Source organism: Rhopalosiphum maidis, chromosome 3 (genome assembly GCF_003676215.2).
Source record: "Rhopalosiphum maidis isolate BTI-1 chromosome 3, ASM367621v3, whole genome shotgun sequence".
NCBI lineage: Eukaryota > Metazoa > Arthropoda > Insecta > Hemiptera > Aphididae > Rhopalosiphum > Rhopalosiphum maidis.
The window spans coordinates 26345326-26358443 of NC_040879.1; the positions used below are offsets into that span (position 1 = coordinate 26345326).

Sequence of the window (13118 nt, forward strand, 5' to 3'; positions counted from 1 at the left end):
GCGTTATCTTACATAACAACAAGTTCACGAGGTATAAAATCAAATAATAACACATTTAAGTTGATTAATTCAATATTTATTTTGAAATGTAAACAAATTATAAAAATAACAAGAAACATACAAGTAAACTAGCAAGTGACATCATATGAATTAGACTTACAATCACAAACATGACTACCTTTTAGATATTTGTTTTTTACATTATCTATAAATTAGTTTCCTTTGCATAGTAATACAAATGTACATTTAGGATTCCATTTCGCGTGTTCAACCTATATCATTATTTGACCATTTTTGTGAGACAAGTCCACAGAAAAAACATTCAACCATAACACCTACACCGGAATATTTTAAACCAGATTCAGATAACTTATTTTGTAACGAAGTAGATAGATACGAGTGGACAAAAATGTGGTATAATCTGAATGTACTGCAAATGAATTATTTCTTATTAAAAAAACTAATGATGGAAAATCAGTGGAAAACTTCTGTAAATTCATGGTTTCAATAAAGCACAAGATAAAAACTTGAAAAAAAAACAAATCAATAAGTTAATTTACCAGAGAAATAAAAAAAATATAACATGACTTAATTGTTCAACCGCTAGTAACTGACTAAATGTTTTAAATTAATCAATTAATTATAACTTATTTTGTTATTTAATACCATATCTGTCGAATTAATAATGTGACTGAAAATAGAAATGAATCGTTAACAATATCATTGGGTCAGCAAAAAAATAAATATTCTCAATGTCATCAACAATATTAATAATCTTGGATTTCCATAAAAGATTTGAGTTGCGATATGGATTTTAGTCCTTCTTGCCCAAAAATATCAAATCTTGATAAAAGATCTTTGAATTTGAATTGTCCGACAGACTAAAAACCTTCTTTTGACGATAAATTAATAAAAATCAACTGAATAGAATGATATATCCATTAAACTCCAAGAATAAGTATAAAAATTCTTATCAAAGTTAAGACGCTTTATTCTGAAATCTAAATTATGGATGCCTATATTACAACCTGATGGATCCCTTGAGTGACGGAAAAATCCTTTCTTTTGATGACAAATTAATAAAAATCAACAAAATAGTTTTATAAATTAATAAATAATTTTATCCCGGATTATAATCAATCCGATTATATTTCGGGATAATATATTATGCAAGATAGATAATATTTCGGGATAAAATATTCTGCAGGATTGATTATATTTCGGGACAGTATAGTCTGTGGGATTCATTATATTTCGGGATAGTATGTTCTGGGGATTGATTATATTTCGGGATAGTACAGTCTTAGAGATTCATTATATTCCGGGATAAAATAGTTTGTGGGATTATTATATATTAGGATAGTTTAGTCTGCGGGATTGATTGGATACGATTAGTCTTTTCAAATTTTGCTTTGATTTTCTTCATATGAAAATGGTTCTGCAATTTTTTGTAAAGCCTTCTTCTTCTGCTTCTTCTTTGTCCGGCCATTCTACTCTCTAAGAGTTTTGAACAACTTATGCCAATCTTCTATGCCCATTGTCTTTAGGTCTCCCGTCAGTCCATCTATGCACCTCTTTCTGGGACGTCCCCTTGGTCGTTTTCCTACGGGTTTCCATTCGAAGGCAACCCGTACAGGGTCGTTTTCTTCTCTTCTTAGGATATGCCCTAGCTATTGGATCCTCTGACTTTTGATGAAGTTAGTTATTGGAGCGTGATTCATCATTTCTAGCAGTTTACTATTGAATCTTTTTCGCGAACTACACAAGGCTGCATATTTTTCGCCATATTTTGTCCTCGAAACTTCTTAGTCTCCTTTCCGTTGTCACAGTTGTAGTCCAGGCTTCACATCCGTATGTCAATTTGAGTCTTATAATTGACATATACAATCTCGTTTAAGATCTTAAAAGCGATTTGGTGTTGAAAAATTTCAATAATGCGTAAAAGGTTTTTCCCACTTTGTTTATACGAATGTTTATTTGTTTAGACCAATCGTTCTTTATGCTCAGAGTTGCTCTTAGGTATTTGAATTCCTCCACTTTTTCAAAAGTTAGACCTTCCCTTTGCTGTTGATCTATGCCACTATCTATCAGTTCTATTAGTTATTTTTTATTTATGTTTATTTTTAGACAGATTTTTTCCGCAACTTTTTCCAATTCCCTTGATGCTTTTTATATCTCTGTAAGTGAGTTTCCTATAATATCCAGGTCATCTGCGAAACCGAGTATACGCACGGTATTTTCGCTATTTGTTACTTGACTGTTTCTTAGACACTGTAACTCTCTCAAAACTTTTTCTAGTGCCAGGTTAAATAGGATTGGAGACAAAACTCCCCTTGCTTCAAACTTAGTCCACAGGGATGGACATTGTATTGTCTACTCTCAATGTGTACTGTATGTTCTCCATACAGAGTATGGTTAGTCTAATCAGTTTTCTAGGGAACCCAAATTCATGGATTATGTTGTATACGCTTTCTCTGTGTACGCTATCATACGCTTTTTTAAAATCTATGAACAGCTGCTACACGTTCTGTCTGTATTCATACCTTTTTTCAATGATTTTTCCTATAATTTACAGTTGGTCTAGTGTCAATTTTCCTTTTATGAAACCACATTAGTACCCACCTATGTTTTCGTCTACGTATGGCGTCAGACATTTCAGTAGGATTTTGGAGAATATTTTTACGCGTTTTTCATGAGGGAGATGTCCCTATAGTTTTCACACTCCATCTTATCCCCTTTTTTTATGCAATGGTATGATGACTGCTTCGTGCCAGCTTGTTGGCATCTGTTCTTCTATCCGAATTTTATCGCATAATCTAAATAAAAATGTCTGAAGTTTATTTTCTCTGTTTTTCATTAACTCCACCGGTATGTTGTCAGATCCTGGAGCCTTCCAATTTTTTAAACCCATAACTGCCACATTTACTTTATCTTGGCTAATATTCTTGGTGTATGGTTCCGCTCCCTGCAAGATGGTATGGGACTACCTGATATTGTGGTATTTAGTTGGTTTTCAAAGTATTTCTTCCACCTTGACGCTCTGATGCTTGCGTCCATTATTATTTTTCCATCATGACTCTTTATAGCTTTGCATATAGGGTTAAACTGTTTATACTGTTTTATTGTACGAATAAATTTTTTATTTTATTTTGACTTTGGTCTTCTCCCGCAGTTTGGAGTATATTATTGAAGAATTTTCTTTTTTCTTATTGTAAGATTTTTTCGCATGCTTTATGTTCAGATATAAAAATCTTTCGAGTTTCGTTTGTTCCTCATTTTAGATAATTCTCTTTTGATTTTTTACGTTGTTCAGCAGCTTTTTGACATTGACTGTTATACCAAACATTTCTCGATCTCTTCAATACACCTATATTCTGTTTTGCTATTTTTATGATCGTCTTCCGAATTACTTCACAGTCTAGCTCTTCATTGTTTTCATCAATTTTTTCGATGGCTTTGTCAATAGCCATTTGATATTTCTTCTTGACTTGAATTTGTTCCGGGCTTTTTAATTGTATTTTAAATTTTGCAATGAGCAAAAAGTGGTCTGTGTCGCAGTCGGCGGCACTTTTATAACTTCCGACATCTACTATAATACTTCTAAATCTGCGTTCGATTAATACGTGGTCGATTTGGTTTCTCGTTCTGTCATCTGGTGATTTCCATGTTGCTTTGTGTATTTTGATCGCTAACTTCCGATGGAGCGTATGCATTTAATATGCATGTTTTTATTGGCTTCGTGTCTAGCATAAGTAATGATGATCTATCCTAAACTCTATGACTCTGACACTGACTTTCTATGCACTGCGAAACCACTTCAAAAATGATATGACTGATGTGAGCTCTGTGATCCAGAGTAGTTATTACGTACTCACCTACACCAATTTGCCCAATGTCTAGCCATCGTATCTCTTGTATTACTATAGCGCCTATCTTATAAGTCTTCAACACGTCTGCTTAATTTTGGCATGCACCAATTCTAAAAGTGCTTGTTACATTCCAGGTTGCTATCTTTAATCCGGTATTCCCTTTCCATTTTCCAATCTTTAATCCGCGATCTATTGTCCTAGGCTTCGATATTTGTGATATAATAACATAAAAGTTTTAACTAGGTAGGGTTGTTAGCCCTTCGCTAAACCCCCAACCTTGAGGACCAGACCCCCGGCCAATTAAGACCGAACAACCAGGGGGTGGCTATTGCAGCAGCTAGTGCTGGGAGATGGGAGCACCACTTCCCCTAAGCCATATTTTTGTAAAGTCTAATAACCATAAATTAGCCGTGCATAATAGCCTAAAATAATACATTTTTGATATGTTTACTTTATAAAATACATAATTTAACAAAATTAAATATGTATTTACATAATAAATGTGATAAACACAGTTCTTCTAGTTCATTTAGAGTTGAAAATGTATAATTATCATACACACATTATTTTTTAGATTCTTCTAATTCTTCCATTAAACCGTCTAAAAATCCATACCACATAGTCGATACATTATGAATTAAATAAATTTCTATTATAAAAATTAATAATCATGAAAATATATAATGACCTACTTGTATTCTTCAGAATTTCCATCAACTTGAAAAGCTGGGTTATCAAATAATATTTTTAACCGATCATTTTTTAATAAACTATAAGTGTTTTTTTTTAACTGTAGGACCTTCTTAGTCAATAATTAATTTTAAAACAAGTTATTTGTAAAAATTTGACAATTTCTGGAAATGCTTTTATTATATCATTATTTTAAGTTAAATTATGCTATTAATCATTTTTATACTTGAACTTGGACACGATTAGTCCTTTTAATTTATCTTTTGATTTTCTTCATAAGAAAATGGTTCAGTAATTTTTTTGTAAAGTCTAATAACCATAATTTAATGGTGCATAATAGCATTTAATAAGCTTGTTCCTTAAAAAATTAACACATTTTTGATATTTTTACTTCATTAAATAAATAATTATGTATGTATTTACTTAATAAATATGATAAAGCAAGTTTTTCTAGTTCATTCAAAGTTAAAAACGTAGAATTATCATACACAGATTCTTTATTAGATTCTTCTAATTCTTCCATTAAACCATCCAAAATACTAAACCACACATCACATAGTTAATGCATTATAAATGAAATATGTTTCTATTATAAAAATTAATAATCATGAAAATATATAATTACCTACTTGTATTCTTCAGAATTTCCATCAACTTGAAAAGCTGAGTACGTTCACGGAATTCTAATCCGCGTAAGCATCTCCTGAACAACAAATGAGTCACATCCTTTGACTAGAAGGGACAGAGGAAGAGTAGGAAGGGGGCCCCGGAGAGGACTCCAACAAAGCCAGCGCCCAGCACGAGCACCTTCACATTACTCGAAATTACGAATCAGTCATTACGACTTAGTCTATTTCCTAATTAATTACGCTTTGAATAATTTGCATTAATTTGCACTTCGAATATTCTATCAATAAATCTAAACTTTAAAGTATTTGCATCACTCTTATTTATTTAACCACGGCTACACCACCACTACATGCATTCGTTGCGGATTGGCACACTACAGTAACAACAACAACATCGCAGCAATCAGGACGTCGTACACGCTATTATTTTTTTGTTATTTTTTGTCGACTTATCTGACATACTATTATGTATTATGCTACGTGCTCTGATATTTTAGAATAGTTATAGTAATAGTATTTAATAATAATAACAATAACAGCATACTAAGAGGTCTCTTGGGGCATAAGATAAACTATAGTAAAACTATTTTCAGTACTTATTACGACTACCTCGACGCCAAACGTATGGTATTTTTAATATGTTTATAATACAGTAAAACTTCCATGTAACAAAGTCGAATAAGCAAAAAAAAAAAATCGTAATATGGAGGAATTCGTTAAATAGAATTACGTATTCATTAACAATGAAGGTCATAGTTCTTAAAAATATTTCATTTAATAGAAAATTTCGTAAAATGGAAGTTCGTTGTATGGAAGTTTCATTGTAATACAAAACTACCCAAAGCTAATGTCAATGTATTTATTGATAATATAATAATATTGATAAGATAATAATATAATATGTCAACTATTACGAGTAAAATGTTTAATATCAATAAAATAAAATACAATTTAGTTATATTTATAAATAGATAAACTATGTTATTAGATATCATGTTAATTTAAATATTAATTTGTGGTGGCCAATTTTTCGTAATATAATGAAATAAAACGTTGTACTTATCTTCATTATAAGTATTCTTCCACATAAATTCCACCAAGTAGAAAAATGGGGTCTTTCTGTACCTTTATGACGTTTGTTTCTCCATTTCATTGATCCTTAAAGTTTTCCTATATTTTGTATGTGAGCATGTGTACTTGAATCAACGAAATTATAAAAATGATTCACTGTGAAATGCTGGTAGCCATTATTTTGTATTGCGTTGTATGTCCACCAGTAAACAGAGTATATTATTATCCCTTTCTCTTTGTGTTTTTGACATCAAAGTAGCAGACGACTAATCAAGAACTTCTACTAAAAATACCTCCTTTGTTTCACGGCATATTCTGCCGAAAATCCATTGCTAAGGGAGTAATATTCCACAATTATTTTTGCGTTTAGTGAACAAACTTTTGTCAATTTCCACTATTTTTCCTGTTCCTTCAATTTTTTTATTTTCTTTTTCTCTCAAACTTATAACACATATTTTTCATAAATAATTATTCCAATCAATTACTAAGTTGTAAGTTTTTTTCACAAAACTTCACTGAAATTATTTCTTCTGACTAACAAAACACGAAACTTAAAGCATGCAAAAATGATATGCGACTATTCGCAAACCAATTGTCAACACGCATGTTAACTTTTTGTTGACAATTTTTTACATTGCATTTCCAAAATAGAGTTTTGCTTTATGACCATTCGAACAGAATCGTTTTTGTAGTAAAATACTTTTTTTTTAAAAAAAGCTACTGTATCTTTTTCCGTAGTTAGTAAGTTCCACAAATAAGAAACTGTAAAACAAGCTATTACTACTATAGTACTACCAGCGCGGCAGCGTGGTAAATAAATATACACATAGAAAATAATTGCAACATCTTATTTATTTATCCATGGCTACACCACCACTGCATATCAATTGTTCATTGGTTCACTACAATTATTTTTTTGTCATTTAATTAATCGATTTCACCAACCGTCTTGTGATAGCACGCATGTTTTACTAACCCTAGTACATAAGTAATTATTTGCAGAAACGACACAATAAATTTGTATATATTATTAGTCATCAATTCAGTTTGTTTTATATTTCATGTTAGGGTAATCGCACACTCATCATCGTTACGCTTTATTTTAGTTATAAGAGTTAGCCATCCATCAATTTCCCTATTTTATACAGTCCACTTTTCTCTCAAAGGTCACGGGATCGACGACGAGAAAATCAAATACACGATGGGTTGCGTATCTGCCGCCGTTCGCGAGCGCACACACATACACGTACACGTACGCCGCCGTGCCGGATTTACTTGTGTAGGCGCTAACGCACAGTACCAGTCTTTTTATAGTCATGAATGTGTTTGGAGGTTCTCAAGCTGGCATTACTAAAATAATTATTTTAAATTTTGAAAAGTCATACAAATTGTACGTCTAAATTGGAAACATTTTAGGTCAGTGAAAATATTAATATTATCAAAGTAAATGAACAAAAATAAAAGCACTTTAACTCGTATACCTATGTTGAAATATAGAATAAAAACTTATAAGCAACATCAAATTCTTTAGAGCTTTTTAAAAAAAAATGAATACCCTTTATAATAAATCAACTTAATACTATTGAAACTTATTATAAAGACAAACCATATTATTATTAATTATCATCGACATTCAATGCGTTTTTTGAAAAAGAATAAATACATGATTAGAGAAATGTCTATTCTAGATATTATAGAAACATGGGTGACTCAGCATTGACTTTTTATATGCATACTTTATACTAGACTACTACTAGTTCGAAAAACTAACAAGTAACTGAACATTATTATCGTCAAATATCTATAAATTACGATTATGTTAAGTGTGGGAGCTAAGTATAATATTAAATTCATAAAAATTCAAATCCGTCTTGTCAAATATTAACAAAAAATCAACTTTTTAACGAAATTATACAAAACATTCCAATCATAAACATCAAAGTATTGGGCTAACCTCGATTTGAACAAATATTTGATGACAAAACTTTACTGTATTTTTCATATGGAATTTAATCCTAAACAATGGCGTAGCTAGGAATTTTAGTTCAAAATTTTAAAACTGTTCATAATCATCATGGATTATATCAAGTCAAATACACAAGTATATAGGTAGTAATTAGTAATTAATTTCAGTAAATGAAAATAATAAAATAAATAATATAATGTAGAACTTAATACTAGACAACTTTAATTCTTATACAACTTCAATATACAGTTTTTTTTAAATTACCATATTTTGTTTTAAAGTTAATTTTCAGAGGAGGTTAGGGGGAGCAAGCACCCCTTCCCCCCCCGTAACTACAACACTGATCTTAAACAATGTACATTTTATAAACTATTAGCCATGTATGAAAATGATTTAAAATGTATTATTAAAATGTATATTTGTATACATTGTTTTTTTTTTTTTTATTCAATAACCATAAAAATATTATATTTTAACAATGATTTTTTTTATATTTATGCCTATATATTTTATATATGTCAAAATTAACATAGGTTATTAAATTAAATATGTATGGTAATATGTACTTACAGTATGATAGACAAAATATAAGAAATGAGAAAAAAAGTATTAACAATTATTAACAAATTATGGCCTAATATTCAATTTTCTGCATCAATTAACTCAACTTATTATAGAAAATGTATTATACTTGGAATATTTACCTATATAAATAGGTGTACAGAAACCTATAAATTTAATCTTCAGTGCTGTAGCACTCAGATTCTCATTATAAAAAGTTGCGTATTTAAACATTGTTTTGTTAAGAAGTTTTCGCACTCTACTCTCATTTGACACTATCTCTATTTATATTCTCTTTCTTATATACTCCATCGTTTAACTTGAAAAAAAAATTAAAAATTAAATTCGAAAGTTTAAAAATTTAAATGTATACGAGATTGTATATAATATAATATATTAACTCACTAAACACTGTGTTGTTCATCAACTTAAGAATACCTTTTCAGTCATTTCTAGCTTTTTGGCATATATTGAGACATTCCTTGCCCATACAATTCATTACCCATACACCAACCTTGATTTGTCTTTCTCCCTATCATATTCCGCAATTTTTTCAGTACTAGCCTTATCAAAGCATATATTCACATAGGTGGAAATCGAGCTCGGGGCTCAAGTGGTCTAAGCCCCCTCTAGAAGTTTAAATTATAGGTCTTAGCATTATTTAGGCGTAATGACTATATATTGCTCAGCCCCTCCAGTAATTTCACCAAATTTCCACTTATGCTTATTCGCTTGTACTAATCCCTTTCATATACCTAGAAAAATGTATTAAAAAATAAATAAATTTTTTTATTCATGTTAAAAAAATAATATACTAACCATTTTCAAATGATAATAACATATCATAATCACTAAGCAGCTCCAACTTCATTGAAGTGTTTTTGTACATGCAGTCAAAGCCAAATCCCGACGCTGTACAATAGAAAGCGGGATCTAAATTTTACGTTTCCAAACATAAATCGTGAACATTTTCAAAAATATCAGTCAACAGCATCACATTAATTTTGTGGTAAACATCACTATACCCTCCCAACGCTGTGCAACCGAAGTGATCCCATACCTCCATAGCACGTCTGTACTCCGTATCGTCGATATGCTGTTTCGTGAGCGTGCTAAAAAATTCCTCTTTCGTCGGTAATAAATTTTCTTCCAACTTTTCCCAACTATCTGTGTGTCTTTTAGCATCAAACTCTTTTGTGGCTTACCAAAATTTATGTATTTAAAAAATTCTACATATATTACTAATGGGTTGCGTTGAACATTTTTCTAAGCAATAAATTTGATTACTGTATCGGCAGTAAGTATTATGAGGAGTAAAGGTTTATGTATACCACATAAAAGGTTATGCCTTTTTGACCCCGCCTCTCCACTTAATTAGTATTTCAAATTTTGGTTATCGAAACTAACGAAACGCCGTTTATAAAAATATACTGAATTTTCACCCAGAGTATTTTGTGACCGTATTAAGCGTAAACAATTAGAACTAGAAATATATACAAAGTAGTCCTTCTCACCCTCGGTGATAAAAATAATGTCCAAATAACATGGTTTTTCGACATCAACTACTTTCAATGGAAATACATTATAAGATGGATATTTTGAAGGAGTTGTTACCCTATACTACATAGATATCTATGAGATTAAGCAGCTGCAGTGGCGTATTTAGGATTTTATCTAGGGGGGATATACATTGGCAAACATATAATTTCCTCTACAGTGGGAGGAGTACACTTACCATTACTACTGTTCCTCAAAAATGTTGAAAATTTATATACTTATTATCAATAAGTACCTACACATACATATATAAGACTATATTTTTTTATATTGAAGATTTATTATTCATTGTCATTTTTTTTAAATGGAATAAACCATAAGGATACAATAGTAGTGTTTATTGATAAATATACAAATTTATATTACGAAAAATCAAAACAGTAAAAAATAATGCACTAACCAGTGCTCCGAACTTAAGGGTCTCAGGGTTTCAATACAGTTACTAAGGAAGGGCCCTTTTTTAGTACTTGGTCAGGGGTTTGGACCCTGGGAATATAAAGACTAATGATCGCTAGGCAGCTTCCTAATTTGCCTAGGTGGAAGTTCGGCACTGACACTAATGTGAGTGTTCGATTATAATGAATAGTGAATTATTATGCTGGATTAAAAATGAACTAATGCAATAATAAATATTATAAAAATAAGTAATAACTCATATTTAGTGTTTAAGTTTGTTTATTATATGTATACCATTTAATTATACGAACTTATTGTTTAGAATGCCTATATATATATACCTTCACCTTGCAATAAGTTTTGAAATAGCAACCAATCGCTTATTAATTATTATTAAAAGCATGATAATAGCCGGATCGTTATTGACAATAATGACGATTGACGGAATTTTACGATTTACAATACGAATTGTTTTCAATCATATACATATTTAGCAGTAAGTCGTGTACTGACTACGGCCATTAACTATAATAATTCCAAATTCTTAAAATTTCAATATTATAATAAAATGTAGCATTTTCAATAATTTTATTCTGCATTTCTGTAATATATGTACGATATTATTAAACCTATCAAGTAAAAAAAAATCAATGACGGGATCTATCCCCCATATCCCCCCTCCCGTAAATACGCCACTGCCCGGACTCGAGTAATCAGCGAACATTATATAAACACCAATGCTTCTTACTCTACGGTAATGACTCGTAAGACGTAAAACACAACGATGATCATTTACCATGTTAAATATCCAACTCACGGAATATTCCCGATTATTTTAGGTAAGATTTTATTGGGTGAAATAATTGATATATTTTAAAGGATTGAGTGGGATCGATCCACTCACAATAGGCGGTATGTATCACAAGGAACGCGTCAGAAATGGCTCCAGAAACTTGGTTAGAAGGGGTTAAGTTTTCTTATCATTCTTGGTATTTCCGTAATCCAAAAGTTCTTTTTTTAATTTAAATAAATTTTTTAACTTTTAAATTCTGAACGGAGTGATGAATGTATTGATTTTACAATGATGTGTGTTTTTTTATTATTATTGTTTTATTTTTGTGTCTTTCATCACGTTTTGTAGTAGTAATAGTGCTTTGATTTTTAACTTCAGCCCCGTTTTGAAAAGAAAATTTAATATAGTTTTGTATTTTGGAGTTAAAAATAAAAAATGTCAGAAATTACATAAAAAAAAGGTAACGGAAAACGGGAATTTTTACGTATAATCAGTTTTTATTAACAAAATCGATTTTTTATTTTGCTATAACTCAAAAACAAATTGTACAAATACTTGAAATTTTCACCAAATATTGATATTAGCGTTATCTATTTACAAATAAATTTTAAAAATATTTTGACTTTTTTTTAAACTATTTATTGACAATTGAAATTTTCATTATTTCTAAAGTTTTTTTTTTTTTTGAAATACCGATAAAAAAAATTGGCATTCCGAAAATTCTTTAAAATTTAATATAAGGTTATAATAAATTGTACTTATCGTGGTAAAAAAAAATCAAAAATCGTTTGTCATGATTTTTATTTATAAGCATTAACAATTCAAATTTGTACGAAATATGTCAACATCGAAATTTTGAAATTGAAAATTCATAAAATTTTTATGATTTATACGTAAAGTTTAAAAAAAATGTTTAAAAAAATAAAAGGTTCTCCATAAGTTTCCCTACAAATAACTGTAAAAAAAACTTCAGAGTCAATATAGAAAACTTTTTATGAGCGTATGAATTTTAAATTTTTACGAAATCACGTAAAATAACGATGTACCCTAAAATAATATTTATTATTCAAAAAGTATAAGTCGTAGAAACTTGAAACTTTCACCAGTAGTTAAGAAAAATAAATTACTTGTTTCAAAAAAAATATATATATATTACAATTTAATCATAGGTAATAATATAATATATCCTAGACTGACAAATCATCTCCGTTCAGAATTGTTTTTCGTATACAATGACACCTGTCATTGCATTCAAATAACACATTCATTATAGTGACCTACTCTCCACCTCTACTATACAGCAGAATGATATCCACTTGCCCACCCTTTTTATTATTTAAATTTAGTTTTAAAGTTAATTTTTGTTATATTATTTTTTTAGTTTTTTTCAAATAATTGAAGAATAATTATTTAAATATACTTTTTTTTTGTTATTAATTGTGCTTTAAAATATGAGAAAATAATATTAGAAACCTTAGTATGAATAGTACATAAAAACAACAAACTAAAACTATTTGCTGCTACAGCAAATTTTGGCCCAATTCGTCCCTGAAAATAGCTTTAATAATTTTGGAATAAACTTAACT

General features: G+C 29.8%; 1 protein-coding gene across 1 annotated transcript; it reads right to left on the minus strand.

Moving 5' to 3' along the window:
- Positions 1-212: 212 nt before the first annotated feature.
- On the minus strand, positions 213-500 carry LOC113559037 (death-associated inhibitor of apoptosis 2-like). Its single transcript, XM_026964636.1, is given in 3 exon segments — positions 213-273; positions 275-401; positions 404-500. Coding segments are annotated over 3 exon segments (285 nt in total).
- Between the last annotated feature and the right edge of the window lie 12618 nt (positions 501-13118).